Source organism: Indicator indicator, chromosome 7 (assembly GCF_027791375.1).
Source record: "Indicator indicator isolate 239-I01 chromosome 7, UM_Iind_1.1, whole genome shotgun sequence".
NCBI classification, from domain to species: domain Eukaryota; kingdom Metazoa; phylum Chordata; class Aves; order Piciformes; family Indicatoridae; genus Indicator; species Indicator indicator.
In genome coordinates this window covers 39343755-39360598 of record NC_072016.1, presented here as the reverse complement: position 1 = coordinate 39360598, position 16844 = coordinate 39343755, and the positions used below count along the sequence as shown (strand labels likewise).

The following is a 16844-nucleotide window of genomic DNA, read 5'->3' as shown; positions in this document are numbered from 1 at the left end:
CCTCAGAGTTTCATGACTAATCTGAAACTTATAACCATAGAATTGTTTTGGCTGGGAAAGACCTCCAAGACCATCAAGTTCAGCCTAAGATCACCATGTCCCCAAGTGCCATGGCCACATGTTTCTCTAACACCTCCAGGGACGGGGACTACACAACCTCCCTGGGCAGCCTCTTCCAATCCCTGACCACTCTTGCAGCAAAGAAACTTTTCTTAATGTCCAACCTAAAGCTCTCCTGGCACAATTTCAGGCAATTTCCTCTCATTCTGCCACCTGATAGTAAAGAGACTAACCCCCACCTGATTGCAGCCTCCTCTCAGGAGCTGTAGAGAGCAATGAGGTCTCCCTCAGCCTCCTCTTCTCCACACTAAACCCCCCCAGCTCCCTCAGCTGCTCCTCCCCAGCCCTCTTCTCCAGACCCTTCACCTGCTTTGCTGCCCTTCTCCAGCCCTCAATGTCCTTCTTGGAGTGAGGGGCTCAAGACTGAACCCAGGATTCGGGGTGCAAATCATTCAGGTTTGTGTTTAAATCTACAGATAGAGATTTATTAGTCTGGTTTATTACATTCCTTATTGGTTTCACATTTCCTCCACCTCTGATTTTTTCTGAGTACAAAAAGACTGGGTAAATAAATCTGCGTTCATCTGCCATTCTCCCAGACTAGGTAAAGGCCAGGTCATTTCCCAGATGTTCATCTGAGTAGACTGGGGAAAAAAAATAAAAAAGGCCTTTTTTTGCCTGCTCTTCTCTACAAGTACACAAAAAGAGGGTGAAGTGAGGTGTGCATATCACTTCTTCAAATGGCAGAACGAGAGGAAACAGCCTCAGGTTGCACCAGGGAAGGTTTGGGTTGAATACTAGAAGAAACTTCTTCACTGAAAGGGTTCTCAAAGAATGGAACAGGCTCCCCAGGGAGATGGTTGAATCCTCATTCCTGGAGGTGTTTCAAAGAGGCAGAGATGTGGTGCTGAGGGCCATGGGTCAGCACCAGACTTGGTGGAGACAGAGAATGCTTGGCCTGGATGATCTGAAAGGGCTTTTCCAAGCAAAATGATTCTCTGATTCTATCTAGACAGCTTGGCTCTGTCAGACAATGGAACAAAGCCATACATGCCTGAAGGCTTTTTTTCTGTCTTCTTTTTATTTTGGAAGTAAAAGCTCTCAGCCATAAGTTTGAAATAAAACACCAACTTCCAACAAGTGATTTAGAAGCTTTCCTGCATAGCTGGCTAACTTTTATGGCTATTGTATTCATTGAGGCCTAAGGGAAGCTGCATTTTCAAGTGGTCATAAAGCTCACAGCCTTCCAACAGTTCACTGCAGAGCATCATCTTAACACCACTGTCACATGGAATCATAGAATGGGCTGGGCTGGAACAGACCTCCAAAGCTCAGCCAGCCCAACCCCTCTGCACTCAGCAGGGACTTCCTCCACTTGATCAGGTTGCCCACAGCTCTTTCCAGCCTCACCTTGAGTGTCTCCAGGGAAGGGGCCTCAACCACCTCCCTGGGCAACCTGCTCCAGTGCTCCCCCACCCTCAGAGTGAAGAACTCTACTTTGAAGCCACTGGTGCTGTCCCTACAGGCCTTTGGGAACAGTCTCTCTGCAGCTTTCTTGTAGCCCCCTTCAGGTCCTGGCAGGCTGCTCTGAGGTCTCCCCAGAGCCTCCTTTTCTCCAGGCTGAACACCCCCAGCTCCCTCAGCCTGGCCTCACAGCAGAGCTGCTCTAACCCCCTGAGCATTTTTGTAGCCCTCTTCTGGATCCTCTCCATCAGGTCCATGTCCTTCCCATATTGAGGGCTCCAGACCTGCACACAGCACTCCAGGTGAGGTCTCCCCAGAGCACAGCAAAGTGGCAGAATCTCCTCTCTGCATCTCTGGCAGTGCTGCTTTGGACGCAGCCCAGGCTGCCCTTGGCCTTCTGTGCTCACACTGCCTGCTCCTGGCCAGCTTCATCCCCACCAGCAGCCCCAAGGCCTTTTCCTCAGGGCTGCTTTCTATCCCCTCCTCCCCCAGTCTGTATTGACAGTGAGGATTGTTCTGGCCCAGGTGCTGACCCCTACACCTGCTCTTGTTGAACCCCATGAGCTTCACCTGGGCTCAACCTCTCCATGTAAACCTATTATAGGCCAACAGCATCCTGGGTTGCATCAAGAACAGTGTGCCCTGAAGGTCCAGGGAGGTTCTGCTCCCCCTCTGCTCTGCCCTGGTGAGCCACATCTCGAATACTGTGTCCAGTTCTGGGCTCCCCAGTTCAAGAAGGACAGAGGTTTGCTGGAGAGGGTACAGCAAAGAGCTACAAAGATGCAGAGGGGAGTGGAACATCTAATGAGGAAAGGCTGAGAGAATTTGGGCTGTTTAGGCTGGGAAAGAGCAACAAATAACTCTGAGATCTCAGCACTCAAGCCCACTTTCCACTGAAAATCACTGTTTTGAACAGTAACCAAGTTGATGGTGGAAACCTAGGCCTGGTGTGGCCCAGGGAACAGTGAAGGAGGCCACACGAAAGCACTTGACTTCCAGAGAGCAAAAGGGCAAGAGAGTAGGTAAGCTGACACTGGGAAGCCCTCTGAAGGGCTACAGCAGTGAGTTCTACTGGAGGGAAGGCAGCCTAAGGCTCTAACATCCCACAGAAAGGCAAGATGAAGATCCTAGCAAGGTGAAAATTGTAGAATCACAGAATTGTCAGGGTTGGAAGGGACCTCAAGGCTCAGCCAGTTCCATCCCCACCTGCCATGGGCAGGGACACCTCACACTCCAGCAGGTTGCTCACAGCCACCTCCAGCCTGGCTGCAAACACCTCCAGGGATGAGGCTTCCACCACCTCCCTGGGCAACCTCTGCCAGGCTCTCACCACCCTCCTGGCCAACAACTTCTTCCTCACAGCCAATCTCAAGCTCCCCACTTCTACTTTTGCTCCATTCCCCCACTCCTATTCCTCCCTCACACCCTCCAAAGTCCCTCCCCAGCTTTCTTGGAGCCCCCTGCAGATGCTGCAAGGCCACCAGAAGGTCTCCTGGGAGCCTTCTCCTCTCCAGCCTGCACAACCCCAACTCTCTCAGGCTGTCTGCAGAGCAGAGCAGCTCCAGCCCTCTGCTCCTCCTCCTGGCCCTTCTCTGGACCCCTTCCAGCCCCTCCACAGCCTTCCTGGCCTAGGGGCTCCAGACCTGGACCCAGAGCTCCAGGTGGGCTCTCAGCAGAGTGGAGCAGAGGGGGAGAATCCCCTCCCTGGCCCTGCTGGCCACACTTCTCCTGCTGCAGCCCAGGCTCTGCTTGGCTCTCTGGGCTGCAAGTGCTCACTGCTGGCTCCTGCTGAGCTTCTCCTCCCCCAGCACCCCCAAGGCCTTTCCTTCAGGGCTGCTCTCCAGCCAGTCCCTACCCAAACAGTAACCGCCTTTGCTGTTGAGAGAGTTTGGTCACTTAGAAGGATTAAAGGTTTTCCTCTTTTGGGTGCAGAGTATTAATGGAAGATTTGTGCTTACCGGAGGGTCTTCATCCTCAGCAAAAACAGTGGTGATGACAGTGCCCTTGACTGCATCAGGAGCAACCATCCCCCTGTAGAGCTTTTGGCTAAATACTGGAGAGTAATCATTCATATCCTGCAAAACATAATGAAGAGGTTAGTTCTGAAGTTCAAACACAATTACAGATGTGCTCACAGCCCTGCTTCCCAGGCTCTACACAGTCACTCCTTCCTCATTAGGAACCTGTTTGCCACTCACAGGCTCTCTTGGCTCTCAGTTCTGTTCCCACTGGGCAAAATGAGCACACAAGGGGCATGTGCCAAAGCTCCCCCAGAAATATTCATGTGAGATGGATCAACAGAAGGAAATTCTGCAGGAAAAACACAGGGGCTCAGAAGTAAACAAAGCCCAGATTTCTATCACACCTGCTTCTCAAGCAGCAGGCCACAACAGGGCTCTGCTCATTATCTAATATGGATGAGCTGCTGCTGTTTGGCACTGTTTGTTAGCTCTAATATAATATAAATTAACTGAAAATGGAAAGCCAGATTTGTATCATCACCTCCTGAGAGCTTAAGATTGTGTTCTTCAGACTGATGTTAGAGAATCATAGAATTGTTTTAGTTGGAGAAAACCTCTGAGAAAACCAACTGTCAACCTAACACCACCATGGCCGTTAAACCATGGCCCAAAGTGCCATGGCCACACCTTTCTTAAACACCTCCAGGGATGGGGACTCCACCATCTCCCTGGGCATGTTCCACTGCCTGACCTCTCTTGCACCAGTGACTGTGAGATCAAGAGAGCTTCCATCTGACATTCCCCTTTAAGCTGCAAAACTGTACCTAAGGCAGACATAGCTTCCCTCTCTGCCTGTTCTTCTTTTTCGTCTATGCTCTGGAGTTGGTTGAAGAGCTTTTCAAACATCTTCCTGGCTGAATGGAGATGTATGATGTTATAGAATCATAGAATTGTTTTGGTTGGAAAAAACCTCTGAGAAAACCAACTGTCAGCCTAACACCACCATGGCCATTAAACCATGGCCCAAAGTGTCATGGCCACACCTTTCTTGAACACCTCCAGATGTGGGACTCCACCACCTCCCCAGGCACCTGTTCCAATTCCTGACCACTCTTGCAGCAAAGATATTTTTCCTCAGCTCCAATCTAACCCTCCCCTGGCACAATTTCAGGCCATTTCCTCTCCTACCATCACCTGATGCCAGGGAGAAGAGACCAAACTCCTGCTCACTTCAACCTCTTTTGAGGGAGTTGCAGAGAGCAATGAGGTCTCTGCTCAGCCTCCTCTTCTCCAGACTAAACAACTCCAGTTCCCTCAGCCACTCCTTCGAGGACCTGTTCTCTAGACAGTCCCACACCTCACCACAGGGCTTCTTCTTATGCAGCTGCAGTGAGTGCCCTTCAGAGAGCAAGGCTGTCATTAGACAGGGATCAAGCCTCATGTACTCATCACAGATACCTATGGTGAGGAACGGCTAGAAGCAGCATGAGCAGTTCTGGAGGCTGAAGGTTTAGATGCAGAACATGCAGATGACATGGAAAAGGGACTTCTTGGGTTCATCTGATTTCTTTTTTTTCTGGTCAGAGTCTTGGTTCAGAGGTAGTAGAAAGACTCTTCTGGGCAATTCTCAACAGAGCAAGTAGAAATTTTGTTAGAGAGATGGTGACAAAATTCATAAATTATCATCTCCTTCAACTGCTACAATTTCTCTTTACAAATTATGTATTAGGGGTACTTAAGTAGAGCAAAAAGGTCACAAGAAGACACTATTGACTTTCTGGCAAAAAGCACCACCACCAGGGATGGAGTTTGGTCTGGACCTGATTGTGTCAGAGCACAGAAAGCAAGCACACTCTGGGTGGGTAGCTCAGAATGTCTTAGAATGGGTTGAGTTGGAAGGGATCTTAAAAATCATCCCCTTACAAACACCTCCCACCAGCCCAGGTTGCCCAGAGAGGTGGTTGATGTCCCATCCCTGGAGATACTCAAGGTGAGCCTGGACAGGGCTCTGGACAACCTGATCTAGTGGAGGATGTCCCTGCTGAGTGCAGGGGGGTGAGATTAGATGACCTTTAGAGGTCCCTTCCAGACTGAACCATTCTATGATCTTTTTGATTTCTAGGGACACTCTGATACCTTTAATGCTTGTACTCCACTCAGCATTTAACATCTGGGTGAAAAAAAAATCCTCTCTTCCTCCTCATTCACACACAACTTGGATTCAGGTGCCTGTCTTCTACCTTGCACTATCACTGATCCCTAACTTAATGCATACTCAGAGGGGACAGAAGCTCTCCTGGCTCAGCCTCTTCAGCAGATCCTGGAGGCACCAATATTCATAGGGCCATTAATGTCAGTGTGGTGGTTTGGGGTTCAGATACCTTTAAGAATACTACAAAGACAAACTCCTCCAAACTCCTCTGCTCTGGAGTAGCTCATGGCTCTAAACCAGGACAGTCAGGAAAGACCAAACTTCTACTCAGCACCTCCATGACCACTGAGCTCCATCCCACAGTGCCACATTGACTCCTTTTCTGAACACCTTCAGGGACAGTGACTCCACCACTGCCCTGGGCAGCCTCTTCCAATGCCTGAGCACTCTTTCAGGAAAGAAATTCCTCCTACCATCCCATCTAAACCTCCCCTGGTGCAACATGAGGCCATTACCTCTTGGCCTGTCGTTAGCTATGTGGAAGAAGAAGCCAACACCAGGCTCTTGACTTGACACCAAGTCTCAGTTGATAAAATGCAACACCCCTGGGAGAGACAGACTTGCCTGATGCCAATGTTACCTCTAACCTAAACACCTTCCAAAGAATCATACATTTTCCTGAAAACCTCTTTTGGTAAAAATCTTGAGAAAAAAAGAAAAAAAAAAGAGTAAAAACTTCAGTTTGGAGCTGTTGTTGTTGGGAAGGCCAAGATGTAGGTTGTCTGACACAATGCTGGGTGATTGGTGTGCTCTAAACAAGCACTTCTTGTGGGCTGGAGCACCTCTCCTATGGAGACAGACTGAGAGAGTTGGGATTGTTCTGTCTGGAGAAGAGAAGGCTTCCAGGAGACCTCCTTGTGGCCTTCCAGGATCTGAAGGGGGCTCCAAGAAAGCTGGGGAGGGACTTTTTAGGGTGTCAGGGAGTGACAGGACTGGGGGGAATGGAGCAAAACTAGAAGTGGGAAAATTCAGATTGGATGTGAGGAAGAAGTCCTTCCCCAGGAGGGTGGTGAGAGCCTGGCAGAGGTTGTGTGGAGGTGGTGGAAGCCTCATCCCTGGAGGTGTTTGCAGCTAGGCTGGAGGTGGCTGTGAGCAACCTGCTGGAGTGTGAGGTGTCCCTGCCCATGGCAGGGGGTTGGGACTGGCTGAGCCTTGAGCTCCCTCCCAAGCCTGACAATTCTATGCTTCACCAGCTATCTCCACACAGACAGGAGCAACTCCAGGTGACACTCCAATGCATTACCCTCATACAGACATCTCTATGGATACAGACCTAGACCTATCTCAAGCACAACAATGTGTGCAAATGCCCTTTCCTCTTAAAGGCAACCCTGGTTTGGGGCTGAAAAAAAATCAGCTGCCTTGAGCCTGCAGTGCACTAGAGGGCAGCCCTGCCTTGTGGGGGGGAAGCTTTGCCCACCCCCCCCCCCCAACACCAGCCAGCCTGGTTGACCTTCTTCCAGTTCCCTTCTTACCAAAAGGAAATAATATTTTTATTTTGAATCTTTTTTTTTTCATCTAAGTTTTGGGGTTTTTTTTATTTGCAGCTTATACAATTAGGCTTTGGTAGAGTGGGGGCTGGTTCTTATCAATTCCTGGTTAATTAAAACAGCTGTAATGTCATGAGAGCAAAATATCTCAATATTAATCTGCTAAAGAGTTCCAGAGGGACAAATTCCTGTCCAAGAGCACCAAAAAAGTCACAGAGTCTCTTGATTTATCTAGACCACCAGAAGGAGCACACTGCACATGATGATCAGCAGAGGATGTGTGTGGAGATGCCCACCTCAGGAGCCTGCTCTGCACACAAGGTTGCACAAAGCTTCCTCTTTTTCTTGCCTCTCTCCCCAAGTGCTAAGCAGAGAGAGTCTTACCAACAAGATTCTAAAAGTCTGAGGGAATGTTTTACTCTCCTGTTTCTCACCTGTTGAAATAAAACCACTCAAAGTTTGCTTGCTTCTTAAAGATCACCTTCTGTGGTTTGTAAACATGTCCAGGTGGTTTTCCTCCCACTCTTTGATCACAGCATAGAATCACAGGCTGGTCTGGGTTGGAAGAGACCTTAAAGATTATCTGGTTCCAACCCCCTCCTTGCCATGGGCAGCGACACTTTCCACTAGCCCAGGCTGCTTCAAGTTCCATCCAACCTGGTTTTACACATTTCCAGGGAGGGGGCACCCACAGCTTCACTTGGCAACCTCTTCCAGTGCCTCATCACCCTCCCAGCACAGATCTCCTCCTTACACCTAACCTAAATCTCCCCTCTTCCAGTTTGAAGCTATTACCCCTTACCCTAGAACTACAAGTCCCTCTCCAGTTCTCCTGTAGCCAACTTCAAATACTGGAAGGCTACTTGCAGGTTTCCCTGGAGCCTTCTCTTCTCCAGGGGAGGTTTAGGCTGGATATTCAGAAATATTTCTTCACTGAGAGGGTTCTCAAACATTGGAATGGTCTGCACAGGGCAGTGGTGGAGACACTGTCCCTGAGAGTGTTCAAGCTGTGTGTGGACCTGGTGCATAGGGACATGGTTTAGTGCTGACCCTTCAGGTTGGACTGGATGAGCTTGGAAGTCTCTACCAATCAGACATATTCTGTGATGCTGTGATTTTTTCAGTGGTGCCCAGTGACAGGGCAAGGGGAAACAAGGGGCACCAAGGGATCTGGAGCACAGCCCTATGAGGAGAGGCTGAGGGAGCTGGGGGTATTCAGCCTGGAAAAGAGAAGGCTCAGGGGAGACCTGAAAGGAGGTTGTAGCCAGGTGGGGGTTGGTCTCTTCTCCCAGGCACCCAGTGACAGAAGGAGAGGACACAGTCTCAAGCTGCTCCAGGGGAGGTTTGGGCTGGATGTGAGGAAGAAATTCTTCCCAGACAAATTTGCCATTGGAATGTGCTGCCTGGGAAGGTGGTGGAGTCACCCTCCCTGGAAATGTTTAAAAACACAGCCTGGATGAGGCACTTGGTACCATGAGTTAGGTGATTAGATGGTGTTGGGTGATAGGTTGGACTTGATGATCTCAAAGGTCTTTTCCAACCTAAAATTCTGTGATTCTTTGATCTCAAGAGGTCCCTTCCAACCCTTAACATTCTGTGTGAGTGGTTTGTTGCTGTTTAGGCAGATAATTCTGCAGTGGTTCACAGCAACAGAACATGACACAGCCAGGTAGATGGAGCCTCACAAATTGATTGCAAAGGGATTAGAAATGAGTAACTGTGCAATGGCATAAAATCACTGAGGTAAAATAACTTTTTTTTTTTTACACAGAATCACAGAATGCTAGTGGCTGAAAGGGACCTCAAAAGCTCATCCAGTCCAATCCTCCTGCCAGAGCAGGGTCACCCAGGGCAGGGCACACAGAACACAGCCAGGTGGGGTTGGAATATCTCCACAGAGGGAGACTCCACAACCCCCCTGGGCAGCCTGCTCCAGGGCTCTGGCACCCTCACAGGGAAAAACTTTTCCCTCCTCTTCCCATGGAACTTCCTATGGCTCAGTTTCCACCACTGCCCCTTGGGCTGCCATTGGGCATCCCCCAGCAGAGCCTGGCTCCAGCCTCTGGGCACTCCCCCTGCACATCTTGATCCCCAGCAAGGAGGTCACCTCTCAGGCTCCTCCTCTCCAAGCTCCAGAGCCCTCAGTTCCCTCAGGCTCTCCTTGTAAGGAAGATCTTCCACTGCCTTCAGCATCTTTGTAGCTCTGCACTGGACTCTTTCAAGCAGTTCCTTGAGGTCCTTCCTGACCTGAGGGGCCCAGAACTGGACACAATACTCCAGATGCAGCCTCACTAGGGCAGAGTAGAGAGGGAACTTTCTCTCCTCTGCAATTCATGCCTTCATTTCACCAGGAAGTTTCTGTAATTCAGATGGAAGAGGTGAGCACAAAACACTTGCTCTTTTCTAATGGATCTGATGAAAGCAATAGGGGGAAAAATTACTTCTCTCAGTGATTCTTAGCTTGCAAGCTGCTTCTGTTCCAAACGCTGTAAGGAGTTCATTTTGTTATGATGGACAACCTACTGTGATTATTTCTTCTGCAGACTGCCTGTGTAAAGAGTGGCTTCCATGGTTTGACTCATGAAAAATGAAGCTCAGACTAATTACCTGGCACACTAGGGGAAATACTACGTTTCACCACATATTGGAGTATCAAGAACTTGAATTCCCTTCCCATTACAGGGTCACAGAATCCCAGCATTGTTGAAGTTGGAAGGGACCTCTGGAGATCATCCAGTCCAACCCCCCTGCTAAAGCAAAGTCACTCACAGCAGCTTGCCCAGGATCACAATGCCCAGGTGGGTTTGGAATCTCTCCAGAGGAGACTCCACAACCTCTCTGGGCAGCCAGCTCCAGCACCCTCACAGCAAAGAATTTCCTCCTCATCTTCAGATGGAACTTTCTGAGTTCCAGTTTGTGCTTGTTGCTCCTCTTTCTGTCACTGTACACCACCAAAAAGAGACTTCCCTCAGCCTCTTGCCTCCCACCCTTTAGCTCTTGCTGAGCATTGCTCAGCTGCCCTCTGGGGCTGCTCTTCTGCAGGGTCTCAGCCCAAGGGCTCTCAGCCTTTGCTCCTCACAGAGCTGCTCCAGGCCCCTCAGCAGCTTTGCAGCCTCCCCTGGACTCTCTCCAGTAGTTCCCTGTCTTTCTGGAACTGGGGAGCTCAGAACTGGAACCAGTATTGCTGATGTGGCCTCACTAGGGCAGAGAAGAGGTGGAGGAGGAATACCTCCCTTGGTCTGCTGGCCACACTCCCCTTTATGAACCCTTAATGCTCTCTATTTTAGGCAACAGTTTGACTTAAGCTTTGTAAAAAGAAAAAAAAAATAAAAGCAATCCAGCCCCTGCTATGTGAATCAGAAGAAGGCTAAACACCAAGTTCCCAGGAAGGCAAGTAGGATTTACTAGGAGAAAGGTCAAAAAAAAGAAGCTTCTCCTCCTGTTCAGGTGGAACCTCAGGGGTTCCAGTTTGTGTCCCCTGCCCCTTGTCCCATCACTGAGTACCACTGGAAAAAGCCTGGCTTCATTCTTCATGGAGCCCCTCTTGTCCTCTTGTCTGTAACTGTGCTGTCTCTTTACACACTGTTCTTTGCTTGAAGCTCCTCAAAAGACAGGCTTGTTAACAAGGTATTACTGCCTCTTCCTCCTATTTAATGCTCAGCAAGCCCTAAAGTACCTCATAATATAAATGAAGGGATAATATTCATAGTGGGATATATGAGGCAAGAAATGACTAGCAGATGATTGAGCAGAGAAGTTGAGATGGAAAAATAAATAATGTGTTTATTGGCAGCATGGTCCAACACCATGCTCATTAGTGCATTAATGCCACTAGAACAGAGATAAATCAGCACTTTGGGGGAAGCAGTGCAGCTCCTTTTATTACCTTTGTCTCAGTTGTGTGCTGCTGTGCTGCTCTGTTGTACCTCAAAGGGTCAATCACTGACTGGTTTGGATTGGAAAGGACCTTAAAGATCATCCAGTTCCAACCCCCCTGTTCTAAAAGCAGGGGCACCTCTCACCAGCCCAGGTTGCTCAAGGCCTCATCCAACCTTGAGCACCTCCAGGGAGGGGACACCCACAACCTTCCTGGGCAACCTGTTCCAGTGCCTCCCCACCCTCACTGTAAAGAATTTCTTTCCCCTCTCCAGTCTAAATCTGCCCTTTTCCAGGTTAAATCCATTCCCCCTCATCGTGTCCCTACAAGCCCTTGTAAAAAGCCCCTCCCCAGCTTTCTTGTAGCAATGGTTCTGCTTACATGTCTCAAAGGAAGGATTAACTTCTTGGATGTAAACTTACTGACAAAAATAACTTACACTTTATTTTAGAAAGATTATAAATTGAGGACATATTTGACCTCAACTGATTCATTCAGTTCTTTCATCTTCCAGGGATCCTTCCTTACCTGTCTAATTCCTGGCCAAAAAAATCTTCATTATTAGGGGAATCAAACCTCCCCACAACATGAAATCCTACCACAATGAAGCAATGGAGGTGCTACTGCTCACTGCTGGTTAGAAACAAGGCTTGAGTGAACTTGTAGTAGGAGGAGAAAGCAGTGGCAGCTACACATGTGCATGGCTCTGTGTAATGTCTGGTGGAGCAGGGGTCCAACCACAAAGTCCCTCCTGCTCCCTCATGGCAACCTGTCAATCCCTCTTCTCCCTGAGTGATAATCTAAGCATCTTAGAGAGCAAACCTCCTTGCTCCCCAGCACTCTGCAGCAGCAGACTCTTCTCAGTGGACCCCAGTGAGAGGGCAACCTGATTGAGGATAGTTGAGGATGCCCCTGCAGAAGTTGGACAGGATGACCTTGGAGGTCCCTGCCAACCCACACCATTCTATGATAATGGACATAAAACTTGAACAGAGGAGGTTCCATCTGAACGTACGAAGGAAGTTCTTTACTTTCAGGGTGGCAGAGCAATGGAGCAGGGTGCCCAGAGAGGTGGTGGAGTCTGTCTCTGGAGACTTGCATGGCCCTTGGACTCTCTCCAGCAGATCCCTGTCCCTCTTGAACTGGGGAGCCCAGAACTGGATGCAATATTCCAGGTGAGGTCTCACTAAGGCAGAGTAGAAGGGGATAAGAACCTCCCTGGCTCTGCTGGCCACACTCTGCTGCATGCAGCCCAGGACCCCCTTGGCCTTCTTGGCCCCCAGGGCACATTGCTGTGCCAGGCAGAACTTGCTGCCCCCCAGCACTGCCAGCTCCTTCTGCTTGGGGCTGCTCTCCAGCAGATCCCCTCCCATCCTGTCCTGCTGCAGTTTATTCTTCCTCCCCAGGTGCAGGACTCTGCACTCATCCTTGCTGACCCTCATTGTGTTCCTCTCTGCCCAGCTAACCATGTCCTGAAGTGCCATGTTCACACCTTTCTTGAACAGCTCCAGGGATGGGGACTCCATCAAAACCACCCAACCCCAAACACTTAATTCTTTCAAAACTTCCCTGTTCTGGGAGAGTTTCTTTGTAGCCTCTGATGGACTCTTTCAGGTAGTTCCCTGTCTACCCCAGAATTAGACCCAGGACTCCAGGTATGGTCTCACTGGGGAAGAGTAGAAGGGGAGGAAACCTCAATTTTGAGCAACTTCCTACTTAAAAAGATATTCAAGGTGAGGCTCAACAAGGCTCTGGGCAACCTGATCTAGTTGAGGATGTCCCTGCTGACTGTGGGGAGGTTGGACTGGATGACCTCTGGAAGTCCCTTCCAGATCATTCTATGATTTTATAACAGAAAAGGCTCATGGAATGATGCCAAAAGTTTCCTTTCATTGACTTGGAAACTGCTGGTAAAGAGCAGAGACTGTTAGGAAACAGGTGACCAGCATCTCAGAATGAGACATTTTGCAGGGACAGAGAGGTATTGTGGAAGCCTAATGTTGTCATCAAAGCTAATAACAGGAGACATTTCCTGTCCTTCAAAAGAATTCTGAGCTCAGTAGAGACTGACAAACAGAATTACTCAAAATCATGTGGCAATTCACAGCATCTGCAGATACTCACTGAGCTGAACCCCAGGCTGATTCAGAGATGAGAAATGCCTTCTGCAGACTCACATTCAAAGGAAAGCTGGCAGAGATGAAGTTCACATTTTGGAGCTGGGCTTTTGTTTCTGCCACAATTTCTGCTTCTTAGCTGAAACAAGAGTAATTAAACTCTCTTCTCTCCCACAGCTCACAGTTCTTCAACTAAAATCACAGCATGCCAGGCTGGAAGAGACCCCAAGGATCATCTGGTCCAACCTTTCTAGGTGACAGTGTAGTTGAAATGAGATGACCCAGCACCCTGTTGAGCTGAGTCTGGAAACTGTCCAATGGGAATCCACCACTTCCCCTGGGAGATTACTCCAGTGTCTAACTGTTCTCATGGGGTGAAAAAACTCTTCTGGATGAAGAAACAACTGCAGGTAAGGACTTGGCTTATTCCAGAAGTGCACCTTTATCATCACAAGGAGGTACAAGTTACAGCATCCAGAAGATTCTCTCCTCTTGGACTCTACCAAATCAGGATGGGTAAGTGCTAATGTTTCAGCTACAAATGCTTTTCATTTGGGGATGGCTACCAAATATTATTCCCATATTACAGGTGAGATAGATGGAAACCAGGGGTCATGCTGTTAACTCCCTGCATAAAACCCAATCCTTGGCACTAAACAAGCCTGCTCCTTTGCAGCTCTGTATCTTTGTGCAGCAGAAAATGAAACGCAGGACATGGTGTGCCATAGCAGCACTCAGCACACCCCAGTGGTTCATAAAGCTCTCAACCTGTAATTTAAAATGAGACATGGTGTCATTCCTGCAAACAGACCCATTTGGCACTGATTTCAGCCTTTCAGAGGGCTGAGAGCACTGGAGGTTTGTAAATGTGTCAGGTATTTGTGTCCTTCATGAACCTGTCATCCAAGACTTCACTACCCAGCTGCACAGAGCAAAGAAATCACAGCTGTTGTAAAGTGTGGGGATGTTGATTGACAGCCAGTTGAAGATGAGCTAGCAGTGTGCTCAGGTGGCCAAGAAGGCCACCAGCATCCTGGCTTAGATCAGCCATGGTGTGGCCAGGAGGAGTAGGGAAGTGATCATGCCCCTGGACTGGGTGCTGGTGTGGAGGTTGAAGCCAACTAGGGGTTGCTCTCTTCTCCCTAGTATCAGGTAACAGAATGAGAGGAAGTGACCTGAAATTGTGCCGGGGAGGGTTAGGCTGGAGGTTAGCAAAAGATTTTCTTGAAAGAGTGGCCAGGCATTGGAACAGGCTGCCCAGGGAGGTGGTGGAGTCCCCATCCCTGGAGGTGTTCAAGAAAGCTGTGGCCATGGCACTTTGGGCCATGGTTTAATGGCCATGGTGGTCCTAGGTTGAAGGTTGAACTCGATGACCTTGGAGGTCTTTTCCAACACAAACAATTCTATGACTCTATGAAAAGAAAACCAGTGAAAAAGCAGGACTGCAGTGTACTGTGGTTCATCAGGACACCAGCAGGGGTTGATGAAGTATTTAGTAACAAGTAGGAGAGGATGAGACCCGCAGACAAGTTACTCCTCTTACCTTCACCCTGACCGTGACGGTGGCGAGCCCAGGAGGCATAGTGCCCTTGCTGTCGAAGGCTTCCACCAGAAAAGTGAAGGTTGCCTCTGTGTCAGAGAATGATTCATAATCCAAGGACTTCACAAGAGATAACTCTCCTGTGTGCTTGTCCAGGGCAAAATACTGCAGTGCTTCCTGCGTCCGGATCCGATAGCTAACTTCAGAGCCAAGATCCACGTCCTTTGCCTACAGCGTGCCACACAAGAAAACAAAATTACTTCAAACCCAGCAAAGTCTCACACCAAACCCCTGCTGGAGGTCAAGCACATAACCTACTGCAAACAACTTCAGTTTTCATTTGGGTTTTGCACAGGTCACACAGGAATGCATCCAGATGGGACTTGAAAGTCTCCAGAGAAGGAGACTCCACAACCTCTCTGGGCAGCCTGTTCCAGTGCTCTGTGACCCTTACAGTGAAGAAGTTCCTCCTCATGTTGAGGTAGAACCTCCTGTGCTGGAGTTTATGTCCACTGCCCCTTGTCCTATCCCAGGGTGCAAGTGAGCAGAGCCTGTCCCCTCCCTCTTGACCCCCAGCCCTCAGATATTTATAAATATTTATTAAATCCCCTCTCAGTCTTCTCTCCAAACTAAACAGCCCCAGGGCTCTCAGCCTTTCCTCATGGAGCAGTGCTCCAGGCCCTTCAGCATCCTTGTAGCCCTCCATTGGACTCTCTCCAGCAGATCCCTGTCCCTCTTGAACTGGGGAGCCCAGAACTGGATGCAATATTCCAGGTGAGGCCTCACGAGGCCAGAGTAGAGGGGGAGGAGAACCTCCCTGGATTTGCTGGCCACACTCTTCTGAATGCAGCCCAGGATCCCATTGGCCTTCTTGGCCACCAGGGCACATTGCTGTCCCAGGCAGAACTTCTTATCCACCAGGACTCCCTGGTCCTTCTTCACAGGGCTGCCTCCAAAAAGAAGCTGCAGAGTTGAGACCTCCAGTGTCCAGTCTGGTGGGTGGACAAAGAAAATAGTCTATTTCTACCCTTATAAATCTGGCAGCAAAGTTATTGCCTTTCTCTTTCTTCCCTCTCTGCTCTTGTGGGAGAGAGACTCTCTCTTACCTGGTAATGATGGGGGAGGATCAGAGGCCTCTTTGGCCCTGTGCTCAGCACTGCTTAGGCCACCCCTGGAGTGCTGCGTCCAGTTCCGGGCCCCTCAGGTTAAGAAAGATGTTGAGATGCTGGAACATGTCCAGAGAAGGGCAACAAAGCTGGGGAGAGGTCTGGAGCACAAGGCTGGGGAGGGGTCTACAAGGAGAGGCTGAGGGAGCTGGGGGTGTTTAGCCTGGAGAAGAGGAGGCTCAGGGGAGACCTTATTGCTGGGAGGCTGTAGCCAGGTGGGGGTTGGTCTCTTCTCCCAGGCAAGCAGCAACAGAACAACAGAACACAAGCTGTATAAGGGGAAGTTTAGGATTGATCTTAGAAAGATATTCATCACAGAAAGAGAGATTGCCCTTGGAATGGGCTGCCCAGGGAGGTGCAGGGGTCGACATCCCTGGAGGTGTTTAAGAAGAGTCTGGATGAGGTACCCAGTGCCATGGTCTGGTTGATTAGTTAGGGTTGGGTGATCACCTGGACTTGATGATCTTGGAAGTCTCTTCCAACCTGGTTGATTCTGTGTGATTCTGTGTGTGTGAACTGCTTTTCCACTTAAACTTTCTGTGACTATCCAATCCATCTGTGTGAGCATTCTTCTTACTCCCCTTCTGGGGCAAGAGAGCATCTGTCCTCCTCTAAACTCAGACACTACCTTTCTACCTCTCTACTCTGCCCTGATGAGATCACACCTTCAGTACTGTGTCCACTTTTGGGCTCCCCAGTTCAAGAAAGACAGAGGCCTGCTGGAGAGAATTCAACAGAGAACCATGAGGATGATTAGGGGACTTGAGTATTTCCCCTATGAAGAGAGACTGAGAGCCCTGGGGCTGTTTAGTCTGGAGAAGAGAAGACTGAGAGGGGATCTGATCAATGTCTATCAATAGCTGAGGGGTGAGTGTCAAGTGGAGGGGGCCAGGCTCTTTTCAGTGGTTCACAGTGATAAGACAAAGAACAACAGATTCAAACTAGAACATAGAAGAT

At 49.3% G+C, this 16844-nt stretch overlaps 1 protein-coding gene across 2 annotated transcripts in view; it reads right to left on the bottom strand.

The window, feature by feature from the left end:
* PCDH15 (protocadherin related 15) overlaps nt 1-16844 on the bottom strand; it is a 320955-nt gene that overhangs the window by 54610 nt on the left and 249501 nt on the right. For both annotated transcript variants that reach the window (XM_054382646.1, XM_054382647.1), the window contains 2 exons: nt 14725-14949; nt 3483-3599 (listed from right to left, as the gene is read on the bottom strand). In XM_054382646.1, coding sequence (XP_054238621.1) covers nt 3483-3599; nt 14725-14949 — 342 coding nt within the window. The remainder of the gene's footprint in view (nt 1-3482; nt 3600-14724; nt 14950-16844) is intronic.